We start from the raw sequence: 22,351 nt of genomic DNA, 5'->3' as shown, positions 1-22,351 counted from the left end.
ACGTAATTATCCATATCACCATATATGTATTAATATATATGTATAATAAATTTGAAAAAAATACGTAATTTTGAAATAACATGTAGAAACGCAGCGAAAGTATTTGCTCATACCTTTTTACTCGTACTTTTTTACGGAAGCAATTTGTGCTAGAACGCAACGAGTCCGGATCGTAGAGATTGATTCACGTGTTCTCGGATCGTGCTTGAAAATCTTCTTTCACTCCAAACTTTACAAACGAGCACGCTTTCCAATACACCGTTCAAAACACTCTAGAATAATAGGCTCTCTTAGTTTTTTTTTTGTTCGTTCTCTTTCTTATTCGTTATTTTATGTGAGATCGTCTGTATATTTATAAGGAATTCTAAAATCCTAATAGATAAAGCCAAATCATTTATTTATTGTTATTCTAATATGATTAGAATTTATTTCTAATTAGCTTTTTAATTTAAAAGCGAGATTAATACTAATCAAATTAGACAACATAATAACTGTCGGATCGAGCCCGATTATGAACGCGCACCTGATTCGATTTAACCGAATGCCAACATAATCTAATCTAATCATTTATCCCAATTTCAATTTAACCACCAAAACCGTATAAATCTTTTTTACTACTTTTCTAAATCGAAAGTTGTACCCACGGTGAATGAGCCGTACTGTGCACCGGGTGCACGGAGGGGTTTCTTCGTCCCGTTAGGATCGCAACGGACAGAGCGCAGCATGAATCTCAAAGCACACGCGTGCGCCTGGGGAGCCTTTGTGAGAAGACGACGAAGAGAGAGAGAGAGAGAGAGAGAGAGAACGTAGTTAGGAATGAACGAATGCGGTTACCCGCCTCGCTCTCTATTTTTGGAAAGAGAGAGATAGGAGAGAGAGAGAGAGATAGGGAAGAGAAACAAACCCCGCTCTCCTCTCTCCTCTCTCCTCTCTCCTCTCTCTCTCGTTCGAATTAGGGCAAACAAAGAAGCCCCCAAAACCCTTGTAATCCCCTTCATTCCTCCTCTCCCCTCTCTTCTCCTCTAGGGTTTCGATCTCCTCCTCTTCTTCTTCCTCTTGTTTGATCGAACTGGGGAGAAGGATTCGCTACCTTTCGATATAGAGAAAGGGTGATTGTGGGGGAAAGGGGGTTTGGGAGTGAGTGCTATGAGGATCGCGGATGGGGGCGACGTCGGGGTATCGGCGTCTCGGGAGCACCTCGTCTTTGCCTACTACGTCACCGGCCATGGCTTCGGCCACGCCACGCGTGTCGTCGAGGTCTTATTCCCACCATCCTCCCCTTACACCTTACCCCTCGCGCTTCTTCTCTCCTTTCTTTCTTTCTTTCTCTTTTACGGATGGTGAAAGATGTAATAGCCCGGACTCGCCGCAACCCGTCGAGTATGGTAATGCTCTGAGACGAGGATGGCGGTGGGGATGATAAGCTATTTTGATACTATAGATGCTCAGGCATGACAAAAGAGTGATCTCTTTGAGTTCTTGAGGGGAATTGAGATTTGCGTGAAGTGAGTAGGTGACGATCGGGTGTGAAAAAAGGGTGCAAAATGTTATGAAGCTTATGTGGATTATAATAGAATCTAGCAGAAAAATTGTATCGTTAAATTGGGTTCTTTTATCTTTTATTTTTTGCGTGGAAAGGATCTCTTTTGATGGATTGGATCTTTTCTTTTCTTTTATCCTATCCTCTTTTCGACATTGGGTATTGGGTATTGGCTATAATTTGTTATTCAAGAAAAAGATCCAATGTCTATTAAATTACTTCGGATGATAAGAATATCTCGTACTTTTTTTTGGGTTTCTTGAGGGCATACAACAGTGGAAACAGGGGCTTACTTTTAGTTGGATACTCGGGTTCAAGCGCAAACACACGCAAAATGAGTAGCCAAAAATCCGGTATTGTCTATTCAGAGAAAAAGGTGCAATCTTTATTAAGTTTCTGTCCATGTTAAAACTGGATTCCCATCTGGATATTCTCTTCTTTTGATGGGGTTTTGTTTATTTGGATAAAAAGGTGCGTTATTTATTAAATTAATAAATTAATGTGAATGATAAAGGAATTTAGCTGATGGGTATTAGTCGTGACTTGCAGTAGAATCTTGATGGCTTCCTGTTGAATTATAATAGAAAATTTCTTTTCAACTATTTGGAATGCACATGTACTAGCTAATTCACACGGGGCATAGAGGAACAAATTGGACACTTTGTTGTTATTTTCTTATCTTTCCTTTTTCAGGTTGTGCGCCATCTGATTGCAGCTGGGCATGATGTACATGTGGTAACAGGCGCTCCGGACTTTGTCTTCACCACTGAGATTCAATCTTCCAATCTACACATCCGCAAGGTCTGTGAATCATTTAAATATCAAAATTCTTCTAAAAGGCAACATAGTCTTGGTTAATTCCCACTGTTTGGTGCACATCCTTTGAATATTATTAGTGGAATGGTGGGCTTTCAGGTTTTGCTTGACTGTGGGGCTGTGCAAGCTGATGCTTTAACAGTGGATAGGCTTGCCTCTTTGGAGAAGGTACAGTCTTAAGTTTTAGTTACGTCGCATAAGACACCACACAAGTGTTCATGCTACTTGCATTTTTTTTTAAAAAAAATTGATGTTTAAATGAGATAATAATTTGATAATTACTTGCTCCAGTGCCCATCAAGTAAATTTCCCTTTCTTTTTCTCTGCCTTCTGAGTGCAGTATCATCAGACAGCTGTGGTGCCTCGAGAGTCTATTTTGGCAACTGAAGTGGAATGGCTGAACTCTATCAAGGCCGATTTAGTGGTACATAACATAGCATATAATTTCTGTTATTTGATGGGCTTTTATATGCAGGCTGCAGTTTCTGCCCTCTTTCATGCTAAAATTATTCTTAGAATCATAATTGGCTGCATTACTTCTTTGAAACATCGTTTTGACTCGAAGAGGGATGTTATTTGCTTACTTTTATGGTATTTCTGTATTATAGGTCTCAGATGTTGTTCCTGTAGCATGCCGAGCGGCAGCAGATGCAGGAATTCGGTCTGTTTGTGTAACTAACTTCAGGTGATTTAGGAAATAAATTATATTACTGACGAACTCTACATGTATTTTTGAAGTTTTAACCTTGAAACAGTTGTCAAGAATAACTTCCCAACAATCTATTTTAGTAAGCGACATGATAGATACATTCCAGTACTTGTGCTTTCAAATGTTGGGTATCTACCCTTAGTCAAGAGTTAGATGTGTAGTGCACTGAATCATAGGTTAGTAACTGTTAAGACTTTACACTATCCCTGAAAGTATAAGAATAGGACTTACCTGTTATTGTAAATTGTTTAGTCCATATAGGGCATGTGTTAGCTTTGGTGCAGTGCGTGGCTTTGGTTTCCCTGTCTGGAGAATAACTAGGGTAACAGTGATGATCTTTAATTGTGGTTGCGTTTTCATGTTTTGACATCTCAAGTGACTTTTATTGATTACCTTCAGTAATTGAAATGTGACTATAAAGGTTCTTTATATTAAACTTAAACTTTGGTTTCACCCTATAAACCTGTTCCTCGTAGTATTCTCATGAGTTATGTCTCCTCAGAAATGGTTTCCAATTTACAAATTATTTGAGTAGTTGCAAAACCTAATGTTCTAATGTTACTTCTAATTATCTTCCCCTTTGTAGTTGGGATTTTATATATGCAGAATATGTCATGGCTGCTGGACACCATCACCGTTCTATTGTCTGGCAGGTTCAAACCTTCTCCGTATAACCTTTTCATTGTCGTTGTTTAAGTAAAAGCATCTCTTTTTCTTCTCTACTGGCAACTCTTCCCCTCAATTTTAGAGTGGCCAACTAACAATTTGAAAGGTTCAAAGATGGATAGTTTTCTATATATTTTAGACTTGGTATCTTATGTCCTGGCTCATGTCATGTGAAGTTGTACTGTTCTTGTGCAAACTATCGAAACTAATGCATGTTCATAAAATGCTTGAAATCTACTTTCTGTTAAGAATACAAGAGAAGCTGTTATAAAATATAAAAAGAAAGAAATTTTCAAAAGAGGTGTGATACCAAGCTTTTTGAGGCTTCTATATGCTGTCATATGCGAGAGTTTTCTTTTTCTTTTTCTATTTCTCTTTTCTGTTCTTGAGCAAGGATGGTCATATTTATTTACATTGTAATACAAAATAAAAATATCTCTTGCTCTTTATTTTCTTTACTTGCTCTTTATTCTCTCTACTTGCTCAGTTGCTTGTACATCTTTGCACTTTAATTTGTCTTGTAGATGCAGTAACATTCTCTTGTTTCTTCATCTCATATGTTTTTTTTGTTGGCAGTAAGTTTGCTTTGGTTTATGTAGCAACCTAATGAAGAAATTCGATAAAAATGCAGATAGCTGAAGATTATTCTCATTGTGAATTCCTGCTCCGACTTCCTGGATATTGTCCTAGTATGTTGAATTGCATGCTTTTTTCCCCCTAAAATTTCACTTACATGCTTGTCATTTTTGAGTTTAAATTTAGTGCACAAAGCTTTCAGATAGTTTGACTTGAGCACCCAAGTCTCTAAAATATCTGTAGCATATGAAATCCCAAAATACAAAAATGATTTATATTTAATTGCATAGATACCCTCCTAACCCGTCTATATTTTGTTCTGTGCTGCATGCCATGCTACTAGTCATATTCTAGGAAACTAAAAAAATTTGAGATTATGCTACTGATCTTGGTTCTTCTGTCCTTACTCAAAATTTCTTTTTATTATTTAGTGCCTGCTTTTCGAGATGTCATCGATGTGCCTTTGGTCGTTAGAAGGATACACAAATCTCGTTCTGAGGTCAGTGGAATCACTAGCAAGAAAATGATCTTACACAACTTATCTGCTTTTTTTGTTTGTAGTTTTTATTGATGTTTCTTTGCTTCAGGTTCGCAAGGAACTTGCGATCAGTGATGATGTGAAAGTAGTCATATTTAACTTTGGGGGACAGGTAAGTGATGAAATGTACACTTCATTTCGACCACAAAGCATGTATTTTCTCCTTATTTTCTTAACCATGAAAATACTTTTGGTATAGTCGGTTCTACATGAAGTTCCAATTGGGATCTTGTATTCAATTTTGTAAATAAAAACACTACGAGTCAATTTCTTAAATGTATGTTGTGCAACCATCTTATTTCTCTACATGTGATACCGTGTTGACCATTATCTCTCTTTCAGCCCGCAGGATGGAAACTAAAGCAAGACTGGTTACCTGATGGTTGGCTATGTTTGGTATGGTCTTCCTGAAGATTAGGTGTTTTCTCCTTGGCTTGCATGAGTATATGTTATTTAATATTTTATTTTTAGACTGTTATAAAATAGTATTAGAAATAACATATACGATGAGGATTAAAAAGGATATTCAAAAAGTAAAGAGAAATTCTGCATATGTGAAAGCTTAATTATTTTATTGAAGGTCTGTGGTGCATCTGACAAACAAGAGCTTCCTCCAAATTTCATAAAGCTTGCGAAGGATGTTTACACACCTGATTTAATTGCAGCATCGGACTGCATGCTTGGTAAAAACTACAACTAGTTGAATGAATTTTTTATCACTTGATGCGTGTGGTTTCCTACTTATTCATTCTCTTTTATCATGTGTTTTTGCTATGTTAGGAAAAATTGGCTATGGTACAGTAAGTGAAGCTTTGGCATACAAGTTGCCATTCGTCTTTGTCCGCAGAGATTACTTCAACGAGGAGCCATTTTTACGGAATATGCTTGAGGTTGAAATTATTCTTATCATTTCATAACCGAAAGAAATAAGATGCATTTTTTGGATATCCTTCATTATATACTTATATTATTATATTTCCATTTTACTTTTTGAGCAGTATTATCAAGGTGGTGTTGAGATGATTAGAAGGGACTTGCTCACTGGACACTGGAAACCTTACCTTGAGCGTGCACTCACTCTTCGTCCTTGTTATGAGGGAGGAATTAATGGTGGAGAGGTACTCTGTTTTGCTAATTGTACATAGCATCTTGAGAAAGAGTATAGTATAAAAGAGATACTAGTCAATTTTAGTAAGATTGAGCAAAAAGAATAGGCGATTATACTAGTTCATTTTTGTTTATCTTTCTTTTGGCCAATATCTTGCCTGCACTAGCTGCCATTTTTTTTAAATTTTCATTGGGAGAATGAAAACCAAATATGCATGCAGATACTAAAAGAAGCTTATGCAAGTAAATGAATATTTCTTTTACATTACTTTATTATGTAATGGGAGCTAATAATCTTCTGTTCAGGTGGCTGCCCGCATACTACAAGATACTGTTTCGGGAAAGAATTATGCTTCAGATAAGGTGCATAATTATCGAAGGACCTTTTATGTTCATTTTTCATTCTACACTTCACTAATAATTATGTTTTAATGTAAAACTGTTGTGACCTTAATATCTTTATTAAACATTTAAGATACAAGACCGCATTAGCCCTGGATAGATTATTGCCTTTTAACAAATTCCTATATAATTCTTTTCACCTGGCATGCTCTTTGATTTGGATGAGGAATTCTTATTGTGCCAATATTCTGAGAGTAAAATATATGGATAGTCCCTGTAGTATCCCAATATTGCGACTTGCTTGCTGAACTTTGCACTTAAAACACTTTTGAGTCCCTGAATTTTTATTTGTATTGCAGTTCTACCTGGCTGTTGGAAAAAAATTTAAAACATATGATGTTTTCCTATAAAATGACCTTTTTAACCTTTTAAGTACACTGAAACATGGAATCTGCTTTACAGAAAGTAAAATGGCCATTTTAAATGAAAAACTTGGATTTCTTCTACCGGCAGGGATGGAATTGCAATATCTGAGAAAGCACATGGACTAAAGTGTTTTAGTAAAAAAGTTCCAGGACAAGTGGCGGTTTTGGGGTAGTACAGTGACCAAGCACATATTTTACCCCCATGTAATTGTTCATTTTGTGTTTTGATGAGCATAGTTAAGTGGAGCAAGGCGATTGCGTGATGCTATAGTGCTTGGATATCAACTCCAAAGAGCTCCTGGGAGAGATATAGGCATCCCGGATTGGTATTCTCTAGCTGAAAATGAAATCGGCCTGCGTCCTGTCCTCCCAAGTATTGAGACTAATGGGAATGCGTCTCCTGTTGAATCGTGAGTCGTGTCACATCTACTATTTCTCTTGTATCCTTCTTCGGTGAACTACCCCGCGCGCAACCCTCCCCCCCCACCAAACTCTTTTTTTTTCTTTTTACAGTTTACTCCTCTTTGTGTGTTGTGATTCCAGTCCTTTTTGGATGAAATTTTTCATGGGCATAGAATATACCCTATCACGATAAGTCTAGAAATTAAAAATTCTTGTCAGGGGTATTTTCTTACATAAAATAAATCTGCATGAAGTGCTAAAAGAAGGAAAATGTGGATTGAGAGTTGCGAAATGAAAAGGATGCGAAGTACCAAATTTATTTTGCAAAATGGGCTTCTTTACTTTATTTGGTGCTACCTCTGTGTATTGTGATTAGCTATATTTTATGTACTTGCTGCTAGATGCTTTGAGGACTTTGAGATACTTCATGGGGATCTGCAAGGTTTGCCTGATACGGTGGTTTTCTTGAAGAGTTTATCAGGACTTGATACAGGAGCCGACATAAAGAGCCCCGAGAAGCGCCAGCTACGCGAGAGGGCTGCTGCTGCCGCACTTTTTGACTGGGAGGTCCTTATTTTGATCTACCTGCTCTTATATGTCATACTGCTGATAATAGATCATATACTATCATAATGTGTTGACATTTTCTTTTTGTTTTTGAGGTGTTACTGATACACGTATTTATGCATTTCTTTCTTCTGTTAGGAGGAAATTTATGTGGCAAGAGCACCTGGAAGGTTGGATGTTATGGGAGGTATTGCAGATTATTCTGGAAGCCTTGTTTTACAGGTTAGCTGCTGTACCAGAGATGAAAAAAGTTAGCTACTTTCCTCCCGGATAATCTCTTTTCGTGCTGAAAAGAAAACTATTTGAAGTATTCTTTCTTCTTGAACGTACAATTAGAAGCTTGTTTAAAAATCTGAAGCCATTATATTTTTCATGGGAAAGAAAAAAAAAGTTCTTTCTAATATGGAATTTCATGAAAATTTGTTGGGACTCAATAGGAGATTTCGTGGTTCCATTCAAAATAAGTTTCTTAAGAAAAGAAATATTATTCTTCCCTTAGTATTGCTATACCTAGAACAGAGGGCTTTTTTTGCAAATAGCCCCTTCACAAAATTTTATTTTAAAATTAGCCCTGTCAAAAATTTATTTGCAAAAATGGCCCTGCCCCTGCCACGCAAACGCCACGTCAGCGCCACGCGGGCGGGGCAGGACTTTAAGTTGAACACGGTGAATGGTTCACCGTGTCCAATACAAATATCATATTGGACACGGTGAACCATTCACCGTGTTCAATACTAATACATCCTTAGCCAAAAAATGACTAAGTCCTAGGTAGTTGTATTGGACACGGTCCAATACAATTAACTCGGCTTAGCCAATTTTTGGCTAAGTGGGGATATTTGTATTGGACACGGTGAATGGTTCACCGTGTCCAATATGATATTTGTATTGGACACGGTGAACCATTCATCGTGTTCAACTTAAACTCCTACCCCGCCCGTGTGGCGCTGACGTGGCGCTTGCGTGGCAGGGCCATTTTTGCAAATAAATTTTTGACATGGCCAATTTAAAATAAAATTTTATCAGTGGGCTATTTGCAAAAATAGCCCTAGAACAAATATATTTATTCAATCTTCTAAGCTTCTGTTTTCTTTTCTTTTAACTGTTAGATGCCCATTCGAGAGGCTTGCCATGTTGCTGTCCAGAGGAACCATCCAAGCAAGCAAAGGCTCTGGAGACATGGGCAAGCAAGACAGCTAGCGAAAGGACAAGGGCCCATTCCTGTGCTGCAAATTGTACTGTCAATATTTAAAATTGCTCTCAAAATCATTTCTTTTTCTTATTTAATTTTCTGATTAATAACAGAGTAGTGCATTCATTGATCTCAATATTCATGCAAGTTCCATTGGTTCTCGATGCTCTTAATTCTTATACCTTAAGTTAGTTTCACCTTAATGACCTTTCTATTGACCAATCAGCTATTTGGATGGTCTGGCACACCCTAACAGTCACTCACCCAATAACGTGGAGACAGTTATGTTTGGGTTATAAGGCTAGCATTGTAGTCTTACAAACTGGGGCTTCCCGTGGTGTTAAAAGTTCTTTTTAGCAAGACACTGAAACAAGTGGGTTATTTTGGCCTCACATAGTCTCTTTAGGTATATATATACAAGCGATCTTGATCCTACTTTAATTGCTTTTTTTATTTCAAAATCAACTCTTTGATTTCATGCTGGAAATTAGGGGCTTTAAACTTCTCTGCTTGTAAGCCCCCAGCCCTAGGCAACCCCCTTCTCCATCATTAACTTCAATTTCTTTGTAATGTTTATTCGTCTTTATCAATTTTTAAATCTAATTTTATGTCAAAAGTTTCTCTCGCTAAATATGTTGGATGTAGGTATCATTCTGGTCGGAGTTGAGTAACCGTGCATCCAACTTCAATTTCTTTTTAATGTTTATTCGTCTTTATCAATTTTTAAATCAAATTTTATGTCAAAATTTTCTCTCGCTAAATATGTTGGATGTAGGTATCATTCGGGTCGGAGTTGAGTAACCGTGCACCAACCTTCGATATGGACCTACAAGATCTAATGGATGGTGATGAGCCGATTTCATATGAAAAGGCTTATCAATTCTTTTCTGAGGATCCATCGCAGAAGTGAGTTGCTTACCTCTGGAAGATGACATGCATGTCCTATTGTATTTGTTGAAATTACTTCTCCAACATATGTTCCAGGTGGGCAGCGTATGTTGCTGGAACTATACTTGTCTTAATGACCGAGCTTGGAGTTCGCTTTACTGACAGTATATCTATCCTGGTATTTCTTTTTTGCTTATGTAACTGTTTCTATATCAGACTCGTGCACATTTTCATGAATATAACAAAATGTTAAGTCATTCCTGTGACACATCTAGTATTTGAAATAGTCCTATATATAAGATATCATAGACCCTATGAAGCACGGATACTTCAAATTTCATGCCGTATCCATATCGGATACGTATCGGATACCGATACGCGCCCGATACGTGTCCGATACGGGAATGAAGTATCCAGTATTTTTAAAAAATAAAAAAAATATCGGATATGTGAGGGATACAGGGGGATACGGGGGGGACACGGCCAGGTTCTTTTTTTGTCTAAAATGATTGAAACTTAAAATTTTTTTAAAAGCTCACGTCCAAATCTATTGGAAAGAAGGAAACGAGTGAGAAAAACACCAATATCTGTTCAATTTGTTATTTTATCTATCTTTTTGTTCTTGAATGGTAGAAGGCGCTCTCTCTCGTTCTATCTTCACACAGTATTTACTCTCTTCCATCTAATTTGTCAACCTAGTATTAAGCAACAAAGGCTATAGAAAATATGATTTTTTTTTCCTTCTCTATTAAATTGTTAGCATATTTTTTTATTACTATTTTCATAATAGAACTAACAAATCAGACATATATATTGAATGGCTAATTATCTAGTTTGTGCGACTATATATTTATTGTTATTATTTGATCAAGTTGAATGATAGTTGGTTTGATACTTTTTGAATTATTATTTTATATGATTGATTATTTTTTTTTATGAACATATGTAGAATAATTATACAAGCTAATGCATATTAGAATATATTCCTTAATATAGTCTAGATATTCTAATTGTTCTCAATATATCATTACATATAATCAACATACATTTAAATATATTTAAAATAATATTTTATTTAAGTATATCCCGCGTATCGTATCCTAGAAGTTTTAGAAATTGCCGTATCACCGTATCCATATCGTGTCGTATCCGTATCCCCGTATCCGTATCTGTGCAACATAGCATAGACCTCTTAGTCTGACTATAGCATGTTGAGCGGTGATTAGAACCAAAAAGTTAAGAGAGTTAAGCATGCTAGGGCTATAGTTCTAGGATGGGCGACTCTCCTGGGAAAGTTAAGCATGCTAGGACTATAGTTCTAGAATGAGCGACTCCCCTGGGAAGCAGGGCATCATAATTCCAGGGTCTAAAATTTGCAGGATAAACCCCTATAAAATACCATGATTTTCACTTTGCCTGCATTTGAGACTTATTCTATACTATTGTTGTGTCATATAACATTGTGGATCTTTTTGAGATCTTACTTAACGTTCAGCACAGTTGGTTGCATAACTCTAGAGTGTTAATATATCTTAGATGTGTTCCTCTATGCTCTTGAAAAGAGAATGATCATCTTTGCCTTTATATGATTTATGTTGAAGTTCTGCAACAGCTCCTCTCTTCCTTGAAATCAAGGCATTTCCCCATCAGCATATTGAAAATTCACTTCTACTTGCAATGGAAATTTCAGGTTTCTTCTGCTGTTCCGGAAGGAAAAGGTGTTTCTTCTTCTGCATCAGTGGAGGTTGGCACCATGTCTGCTATCGCTGCTGCTCATGGTTAGAGTTTTGATGCCTTTCTTACTAAAATGAACGATTGTAGCACTAGTAATTTATTATTAACTAGTACCAAGTAGTAACCTCTCGACAAGGTATTCTTATATATATATATAGAGAGAGAGAGAGAGAGAGTTGAGCTGGAATGTTATCGGTAGCAAATGAACTCTGTTACTATCCATTTGTTTTCAATGATGGAGCCTCCAAATCGACGATATGCACTGTTGAATATAATCTATACCACTTGAAATATGTAGAAACCAAATTCCAAATCTTTTCGACATCATTGACCTAATGATCAAAGGGTTTCAAAATTTGTAATTTTAATGATCGATACGGGGCGTTTTCTAGTTTAACGGTGTGAAGATATTCAAATTAATTGAATTTTGGTTAGAAAATTCTTTAAACTATTTAAAACAAGATCTATACCCTCGATCTTGATTACAAGACTCCTATCATCACTTTTTAGAGGATATTCATTTTCAGCTGTTCATTTTTGTGCCCACTTGATGGACAAGAGAATAATATCGGAAAAGTATGAAATTTGATTTCTAAATGCTTCAAGTGGTATAGATCATGTTCAACAATACCGATTGTCGATTTGGATATCATCGAAAACAAATGGATGGCAATGGAGCCCATTTGCTACCGATAGCATTCCAGCTCAACTCTCTCTCTCTCTCTCTCTCTCTCTCTCTCTCTCTCTATATATATATATATATATTGATGTATTTCTGTCTAATTGATCTCCATGTTGCCATATCTGTGTTGCTGACCTTGCTTACACGTTTTATATACTGTGTAACAGTTTAAACAATGTATTTTACGTTTCAAATGCCTTTAAGTCGTTTTGTTTCACGAATTTATAAGAACATTTCATGTCTTTCTTGTTGTTTGCTTTATGCTTTTAATTGATGGCATTATAGTACCAGATTGCTATGAAAGTGTATTGTGGCCTCATTTTCCAAGCTCTTCTATTTAGCATTGCGTAAAATCTTCTACATAAGGTCAATTTTGCTATTGAGCTAACTTAATGGCATCTAGTGGTCTAAGGTAATTATCTAATGTTCTCTATATTTATATTGTTTGTGAAAATCTACTATGAAAGCTTACTGTTGCTTCTCTGCATCTGTTAGGATTAAATATTGCACCAAGGGATCTTGCATTGCTTTGTCAAAAGGTGCACTGACTTGATGATATCTCCTTTTTCATATTCTTCTAGTAGTTAAAAGTGGGTCTTTGTGATATTACACATATTAGATTAAGCATAAGCAAAACCTTGTTGCAGGTAGAGAATCACATCGTCGGGGCACCTTGTGGGGTTATGGACCAAATGACTTCTGCTTGCGGAGAAGCTAACAAACTGCTTGCTATGGTTTGCCAGGTTTGTAAATGCTATTTCTTGGGGAAATTCTGTCCTTTTTCCTAATAATGATTATATATTTTGTCACCTTTTATCTTTCTGTTGATTTCTGTAGCCTGCAGAGGTGAAAGAATTGGTCACTATTCCATCCCATATACGTTTTTGGGGTCTCGACTCTGGAATTCGTCACAGGTAAAAATACGAACATTTTATTGAACTAAGAGCTTCACTAAGACAATAGAAAATTATAGGTAAATACTAATTTGAAATTTAAACCCTTTTTTTCCTTTACTTTTGAATGCAGTGTTGGTGGGACTGATTATGGATCTGTGAGAATAGGGACATTTATGGGTCGCAAGATGATTAAATCTGCAGCCTCCGGCCTAATTTCCCAATCTCTCTCAAGTCTGGGTGTACCTCAGCAAGAAGATGATATGAACTCTGATGAATACGGAGAACAAGGCATTGAGCTGCTCAAAGATGAAGCTTCACTGGATTACCTGTGCAATCTTTCTCCACATAGGTAAGAGCATGATTAATTCCAAGAAGTGTTTCCTTTTTTAGGAAAAAAATTTTGCGGTAAAATATATGTTATGAAAATTACAGTGTGACCTGTCTGTAAGAATAAAATGTTTAATTGCAGATACGAGGCTGTTTATGCAAAGAACCTTCCAGAGAGCATAACTGGAGAGACATTTGTGAAGCACTATGCAGATCACAATGACACAGTAACTGTTATTGACCCAAAACGTTCCTACTGTGTCAAGGCACCCACTAGGCATCCCATCTACGAAAACTTTCGTGTTGAGGTTGTCCCCTATCATTACAGTACCTCATTATCTAATTACTGTATATAGGATTTTTTTCGGGGGGGGGCCGAAGTATTGGCCTGAACTTCTTTGTTAGCATTATGTCTAAATTAGTGGCCACATCGGTGCTAGTGTAGTGTATTACTAGGTTTATAAGCTTTTACAGTAATGGGTACTTGAAAGTATGCATGCAATGCAAATAACAGAAGCAAATAAGCAAAACAATTTTTGAAGGTCATTCAATTGGGATTAGATGTTTGAAACCTTTTAGAATGCGTTTGGTTCGCGCTATCTTTTTAAGATTCCTAGTAATCCAATAGGAATAAAAAAATATGATGGTATTTGGCTAAACGCACTAAGTAATCTAGTTGATAATACTAGATTTACTTGGGAATGAGATGCATCCCAAAGTACTAATCTCATTCCTTTGAGGGAGGGTGGGTATTCTTATATTAATGGATCGGAGTAATTATAATATGTCTAACCTCTTTTTTTCTTCCCACCCGCCGGCTAGTTGGTATTATTTTTTTTTACACTCTAACCTCATATCTCTCTCTAAACTTATCTTCTTTTTTTTTCTAAACTTCAACACTTTTTCTCTCTCTAAATTAAGCTATTTCTTCCTCTCTTTTTCTAAAATCTCAACCCTCTCATTCTCTCTAACCTCGACTCTATTCCTCTTTCTATTTGTTTAATTATGCTCTCTTTTTAACCTACATTCTCTCTCTTTTTTCTAAAAAGATGTTGAAAATTTTTTTATTTAAAATTAATTAAATAAATAAATAAATTAATTGTATATTTTTCGTAATTTTAAATAACATAACTAAATAATATGACTGTATGAACCAAACACCGAAATACTACATTCTTCGTAATAGGATGAATAGGAATAAGATTCTCGGATATTTTTTTACTCCTATTAATCTTTCATAGTGCGAATCAAACGCACCCTTAGTGCCAGTAAAATGATTGTTCAATCAAATTATAATTTATATTTATAATCTAGAATAATGTTTGCATACATATCAGGGATTTTCTTGAAATCTTGAATGCATGCTATACAAACAGCAGAAGCAATTAAGCAAACAACTGCTGAAGGATATTCAGTTGGGATTAAATTTTTGAAACCATTAGTTACCAGTATGGTGATTATTCGTAAATTCGAGATATGTGTGCTTATGTATTTGAAACGACTAATTATTTCCCTTTTAAATTATCTCTGTATATATATATATATATATTTGATTCATTCTGTGGCGCGAAATCCATCATCTTTATTCCCACTGAGCATCAAAGTGCCTTCTATATATATAGGCAAATATGTAACCCTTCAACATTATGTTCCCCTTGATTTGGATGACTTGAGTTTAAGATCAAGAGAATAATCATATGGAGATGATCATAGGTATATACATGTAAGAGCCACTAAATTTCATGTCATACCTTTATATATCCTCTCTGTTTTGTGTATTATCAATTAACAGTATACTCCTGTGAAGTAAACCAATAGATCATTGTTATTTTCCAGGTCTGCTGGTGATATATTCTGATCATGAAGTTCTTTTTTTAAATTTATGTTTATGGAAACTGAATTCTTTGTTACATGTAGGCCTTTAAAGCGTTATTAACGGCAGCTAATAGTGATGAGCAACTCTCAGCGCTCGGAGAACTTATGTATCAGGTGAATCTCGAGCTTCTCTTTTGAATAGAGTAATTCATAAATCCAATGAAAAATCTGGTAACAATAAAATATAGAAGACTTTCAAAACTTCCATTTAGTGAGAGAGAATTTAATTGAATGTCTTTTAATTGCAGTGCCAGTATAGCTACAATGACTGTGGACTAGGGTCCGATGGTTAAAAAACTTTCTTTGAGTTCGGAAATTTAATTGAATGTCTTTTAACTGCAGTGCCACTATAGCTACAATGACTGTGGACTAGGGTCCGATGGGACTGACAGGCTTGTTAAATTAGTTCAAGAAATGCAGCACCGCAAATCATTGCGTGATGGGAGTCCTAGTCTATTTGGTGCAAAAATCACTGGAGGGGGCTCTGGCGGTTCTGTTTGTGTGATTGGGCGGAATTGCATTCGAAGCAGCGAGGAAATTCTCGAGGTACTTTCTTTCTATTTTCTGTAGAAGCGTATTGAGGCCCTCAACTATAGGCGATTCTGTAGTCAACTTTTCCAACTTAATTTCTTTTCATTGGCACTTCCCTGGCTTTTGTTGTTTTTATCTGAGTTATTCCGGTTAGTTAGATCAGCAATTTTGTTGAAGTTGATGGCTCTGTTAGTTATTACCATTGAATGTTAACAGAAATTCCATTTTCACTCATTCACTGAGAAATGTTCAGAGCAATTAAATTTAATGAAATCTCTTTTGAATCTAAAAAAATTTCCAATATCAACTGGCTGGAACAGCTCAGACAAAAAAAAAAAAAGAAAAAAAAAAGAGAGTCAGGATTTACATATTCTGTCAATCAAAACAAAAAAAACTCTAGTTGGAAGATCTATTTGAGTATGGCCTACTGCTGAAGTGTTGTCCATACATTTTTACCTTCTTCTCCCTAATATAACTTTTGGATTGCCTATTAATGAAGAACTAAGGTAGTAAACAAATAGTACGTTTGGTGTGTTGAATAAAAGTTAAAGCTGTTGTCCACTACCTTATTTTGAAAGGTTTTATAAGTCGAGTTTGCAACAAAGGGTTCTATGCGACATATTCAAATCTTCAAAAATGGTTTGTGTGTCCGCATTTTCAACCTCTTTTGATTCCTTGATAACCAACTTCGTCATGTGCTCCAATTTATGCATGCAGAGAGTTGTGCTAATATTTGTTGTACATTTGAATCCTTTCAGATCCAGCAAAGATACAAAGCTGCGACGGGCTATTTGCCGATCCTCTTCGAGGGCTCATCGCCAGGTGCTGGAAAGTTTGGATATCTAAAACTGCGCCGACGACCCTCTTCTCCAGGTTCAATTTAACAGAATAAGCTGGAAAAGAAAGAACCCCAACAAACATTGGGCTTTTCTGAACATCGGTAACGGCTTTCTTCACTCGATGCTAATTCTAACTAAATAAACAAAAAACCTGGATCCCAGCTGTGTATAAAGGATGCTAAGCTCTCTTATCTAAAAGCAGAATATTCTAATTGCATGTAATAATGAGAACTTCTGCAGGGCATAGATTTTAGTCTGGCATAATAATTGATAACTTGTTCGTCAGGATTCAGGTTCTCCGAACAGTTTGATCTGTGTAAATTTTTAGCCTTAATGCTTTAATTTTTGGACTTTATAATCTGAATGGTTCGGTTTGTCTCCATCTAGTTCCTTAGAAAGTAGTTAGTTTTGAAGTATGGGATTTAAATTTCTTCTCCAGTCTCCACCAAAACATAAGAATTCTGTATATAGCTCTTGTCTTGGATTTTCTCCATAGAATTTTATTTTTCTATGATGAGAGGCCAACCTGCTGCTGCCATTTCTCGCTCGATTAAATTAAAAATAGTTGTGTTTCTTGGTAATCATATTATGACCTTTGTGAAATGTTTTGGTCTTTAAATGCCGTCATGTTTTTCTTGCTATTCTGCATGAGCAAATTAAATAGAGCCGTGATTCTCGATTATCAATCAAAGAAGTGACTTTTGTCGGGTCCTGTTTTTCGATCAAATTGGATGAAAATGAACATAATTCTACTTCTGCAGGCTAGATGTGTGTGTGTGTGTGTTTTTTTCTCTTTTGGGGTGTGATGTGAATGATGTAAAATGATATGCAACAAAGGAACTGTTACGATTTGTTTGCTTTGGTGAGTGAACCTCTACTTGATGGGCTTTGTGAGGCCAAATTGATTGGGCTCCCAATTTGGTTTACATGGGCCTGGGAGATCATTTGGTTTACGATTTGTTTCCTCCAATCTATTGTGCAGGTATAATTTGATATCATATTACGATCTTTTAATGTCATTTATTTATCGTATTAATATATGAAAATCCTGAACAAGCTTATTACTTGAGGGATCAACCTGGATATTTGTGTATAGTCAATCTTACTCTCGGATTGTGCTCCTTGTTTATGCTCTTAGCATTCGTGGNTTAAGGTCAAAACTTTATGGCTTTACATTTCTTACTGTTTTTATTTCTAAAGAAAAAAAAAAAAAAAAGAACGAAGCAGGGTTGCTAGCTACCATTCTCGCAAAAAAGAAGAAAAGAAGTAAAGAAATAAAGGAAAAAACAGTATGCCTTTTCTAACAAGTATCACATAGATTTTTTGGTAACAGATAATTTCACATGGAATGTGCATCCCATCAATTGCATCAATCAGGAAATGTAATTAACCATTTAATTTTTGGTTAAAAAAAAAAAAAAAAAAAATTGTTTATGTACTATTACATAAGAAGGTAATATTTTGTGTCGTGTTCATTTTTGCTTTGTATTACCAACAACATTTTTTTTATTTTTACAAAACCAAAAATTAAATAAATAAATATAAATATAAATATCTGTTAAACCGACATGTGGGGCCCGCATATGAGGGGTGGCACACTGTACACTTCTTTGTCATATATGCGGTAAACCCCAGGGTAATAACGGTGGATTAGCGTCGAAAACCAAAACTTTCCATTTTTGGTAAAAAACGAAACACACCAAAAACAGACTTTACCGAAAAAGGAAAGAAGGCCGGGCTTTTGACACACAGTCGCGGCCCACTAAAATATCCATGCGGGTGTCCGTACAATTGGGCCCAATTACAACTGATAAATGGGCCCTGAGAATCAACCCTACCTTTGCGGCCCACTAAAATATCTATGCGGGTGCCTGTGCAATTGGGCCCAATTAAATCTGATAAAGGGGCTCCCTGAGAATCAACCGTACCTCTGCGGCCTACTAAAATATCTATGCGGGTGTCCGTACGATGGGGCCCAATGCGAACTTATAAATGGGCCCTCAGAATAAAGCATCTTTTAATGCAGCATATGCAGTTCGGGTATCATTTGACATCATATTACGTTAATTTGTACAGTTTTTTTAACATCATTTATTGCTCTTGTTTTATTTGTTCGAAACTGAGCTTAATACAAAATTTGAGATGATAGATATTTAGTTGGAGATGACCACTCACCCATTTACGTCGTCTCTACCTACTTGAGACCTTGCCATCATAAAGATTAAAGATATTCCCACCAACAGAGGATATATTTTGATTCACCCCTATCTTATACTGCTAATAATAATAAAAGTGATGAGGAGATCTAGAGGGAGCATTGATCTCTTATTGGTGTCAAATCGTAGGATTATATGCAATTCCCCCAGTATATATTCCTTACTGATCAATCAGGGTGCATAGATAGTCTTTTACTGAAGCAAAGCATTGAGAGGTAGAGGTAGAGGTAGGTGGATGGAAACAAGCCACTAGCAAGGCATGATTGCAGCTTTAGATCTTTGGAAGATCCCATTCTTTTCAAAGGGAGAGAGAGAGAGAGAGAGAGAGAGAGGCCTGCAGGTCTCTTCAACTTTTGGATGGAATAGGCATCATCCACTAACCCAACCACCCACCAACTTTAACTCTCAGGCCCAAGTGATGAGCAAATTCTAGTAGTTGTGCATGTCCCTTCCTATCTTTGGCCATCAAAAGGGTTCATGAGATTTGGGTGCACCTCCTACCTTGCATCACTTGTGCATTTCTCAGACGGTGCCGTTCCGTCGGTGCTCTTTGTGTGTGTCGATACCTTTAACGGTGGAGGTTTGTGAAAGTACTTCAGCGCAATTGATCCTACTTACACCAATTGATTATACCAAGTAATAACTTGTGTACCATATATATGTGATTTGTGTCTGTCACATTCGCGTCGGCAACTTATCGATCGAATAATCCTACATGAAAGGGATCAATTGGGTGGGAAATACTGTGCCAAGTACTTGTAATTATCGTTCCGTAGGGCTAGATTTGACTCGGACCCGACCTGACCCACTTGTCCCTGACTTGAACCCAACACGAAGGCGGGCCATGCATGCTATACGTATGACATGACGAAGAGAAAACGTTAAGAAGTTTATCAATCTTCTTTTCCCATTGGCTAATGGAATGTCCCACAAATATGGGGGNGGGGGGGGGGTGGGATTAATACAAGTATTCATATTTCTCCTTGTTATGAGAAACACACTTAACTTCTCAGGCAATGAAAATGTATCAATCAACAGGTGGGGAAACAATTTGGTGTCTTTTAGTGCTACACATGGGCCTTAGTGGATCTATACAGATCCAAGGAGCTCATGTGGTGTCACTTCACTCACTAGGGTTTTTGGTTCCAAATTAGCTGGCTCTTGTGATGATATTGGGGGATGCTTCAAAAGATGGTGATTGAAATATTTAGCATTTAATGCATTTTTTGGGCTTATCCTCCTCTACGTTTTGGCACTTGACAAGTTCAACTACTTGGGTGGAGCCCATTGGACTTAAAATTAGGGCAAGGGCTAATGCCATGTCCAATCTAAGATCCTCTCAAACGCGAATTGACTAGCGGCAATTATATTATACGTGAGTAAACTTACGCTTTGGTATAGCAGTAAGGTTGCTTCTGTATGGTCAAAGTATATACTTTGATTTGTAGAATTAATAATTCTTATGTAAAAATAATTGGATATGCACTCAATCCTCTTTAGACCACAATCATAGCATCCTTTTGTGCCCTAGAATGCTTTTTAGTAGTCTTAGAAATCTTTAACATCTATTATAATCAGCCTAACATGCATGACTCTACTGATTAAGAGTACAAAATTAGAATTATAATCTAACTATTAGGCCCATCGATTGTATCAAAAATAGTCGAGTTAGAATACTTTTAAAAGAAGCAAGTCATTTGTACTTTTACTTCATTTTCGATGATAGAAATATTGAAATTGGCGATTAACTCCGTATTTCAGTCTTAAACAAGTGTTCCAAGGTTGTTTTCAGTGACTGGCCGTCCTTAGTGCAAGTCGCAAAGGACTTGGTGGTTGTTACCCGGGGTCCCAAGTTTGAATCCTACTTGATTCACATTTTTAGCTAAGTTTATTTTTAAAATAAATAAACGAAACAGATTGATAGTATGTTATCTTTCTCTCTCTTAAAAAAAAAGGGTTGTTTTCGGTGGCTGCAAAAAGAGTTGGTTCAATGCACACCTCCTGCAATAATTGATCCTTATCCAAGTGGAATTGCTTCTTGGAATAAAATAAGAAAAGTTTTAGAGTAAACACCTCTTTGTTACGAGTATGATCTTCTTATTGGTTACTATATAGAACTTCATGCCACATAAATGGCCCCATTGTGATAGTCCTTTGAATACTACTTTCTAATGAGTTAGCTCCATCAATCCTACTTTTTTGCCTTTTGTTCCCAAGGCACAATTGGATTTATATTAGATATTTTAGATATCCATTGTTAATCCTAGATCATGATGATTGCAATTGATCTTAACAGGATACAACAATTCATGAACAAGAAGCCAATAATTAAAAAGTTTCTTTTTGCGGAAGTATCAAAGATATTAGCATTTGATTTAGTGTCTTTTTAGCCTAACTTCTGAAATAGTTTTTATACTTCAAGAAGCAACAACGAGGCATTTGGCAAATGTCTAAGTCGATTTTTAGTTTTTGCTACGACGAAACGTTGAAACAAGTTTGTGAGCTATTAAGTAAAGATTGCCAATTTGAAGTCCACAATAATTTATCTAACGACTTCTCTTTTTGGGAAAATAATTTATCTAACGATTGAAAACACTCAATTAAGCTTTAGGAAGAACACCCTAAAACTATTACAATGGGAGCTTTTCATTCTCTTCTCAAACTTGTATGCCTATAGGCTTAAGTATAGCTCACAATTAACATTTACCTACAAGATTTAGCCAAGATGTAAAGAGAATCGACGGTGCTCGTACGCAACTTCTAGTAACCATTAAAATTTGATTTTGATTAGGCTAGAGTGGTCCATGTGTTAGAAAGAAGAAAAGGAAACAAAAAAAAAAAAAGAATAGTAAGGTAAGAAGAGAAAATTAAGCTCTTAATCATGTGATGTGGGTGATTAACAAGATGATAAAAGATAAATGGCAGCTAAATTATACATTGGAGTTTTGTTTGAACTAGTAATTCCAATAATTTGTTCCTTTAGGTAATATAATTCTAATTCTCACCTTTGTTGTATACATTGGAGTTATTGGACTTAATTATAAACTACAGCAAAGAAAGGAAACTGATCATAACGTTAGAGCAAAACAAATGCTCAAATTGTGCCTAGATAAGATATACCAGTTCTACCAATATCAAAATTAACTTCAAGAATATCAATTCTCTATTAAGGTAAAAGCTTAAGCAGCATATATAGGTAAAGGATTTCTTTTTTATGGTGTAAATAAATAAGAGAAATGAACACGTACGTGAGCCACATCTCTTTACAATAACCCAATTTGAAGGAAATTAATTTCTACAATTTAGGTACATGGTCTCTAACAATTGGTTGTCTCAAGTTGAGAAATGAGAAGTCAACCAATGGACTTTGTTGTTAGTTAATTTTGTGTCTTTGGCTTTAAAAAGATTAAATATTAATTATGAAAATTTCCTGTACCCTAAATTGTACTGGATCTTTTCTTTTCCTTCTTTTTTTTTTTTTTT

The 22,351-nt window shown here is 36.0% G+C and overlaps 1 protein-coding gene across 1 annotated transcript; it reads left to right on the top strand.

Moving 5' to 3' along the window:
* LOC109706459 (L-arabinokinase-like) lies at positions 862-17,032 on the top strand. The gene is made up of 29 exons (XM_020227279.1): positions 862-1,257; positions 2,234-2,341; positions 2,456-2,524; positions 2,697-2,780; positions 2,965-3,041; positions 3,652-3,718; positions 4,363-4,420; positions 4,739-4,806; positions 4,895-4,957; positions 5,188-5,241; positions 5,426-5,528; positions 5,626-5,735; positions 5,844-5,963; positions 6,259-6,315; positions 6,957-7,129; positions 7,523-7,688; positions 7,827-7,910; positions 8,798-8,923; positions 9,656-9,786; positions 9,865-9,946; positions 11,459-11,546; positions 12,680-12,723; positions 12,832-12,927; positions 13,022-13,098; positions 13,211-13,429; positions 13,550-13,715; positions 15,325-15,396; positions 15,625-15,828; positions 16,572-17,032. Exons 1-29 carry the CDS (start codon positions 1,147-1,149, stop codon positions 16,695-16,697), a joined length of 3,003 nt encoding a protein of 1,000 aa, XP_020082868.1. The 5' UTR covers positions 862-1,146; the 3' UTR covers positions 16,698-17,032.

This window comes from Ananas comosus, linkage group 2 (assembly GCF_001540865.1).
Source record: "Ananas comosus cultivar F153 linkage group 2, ASM154086v1, whole genome shotgun sequence".
Lineage (NCBI taxonomy): Eukaryota > Viridiplantae > Streptophyta > Magnoliopsida > Poales > Bromeliaceae > Ananas > Ananas comosus.
Note: the sequence above shows the minus strand (reverse complement) of the source record. Positions and strands in the feature narration are given on the sequence as shown.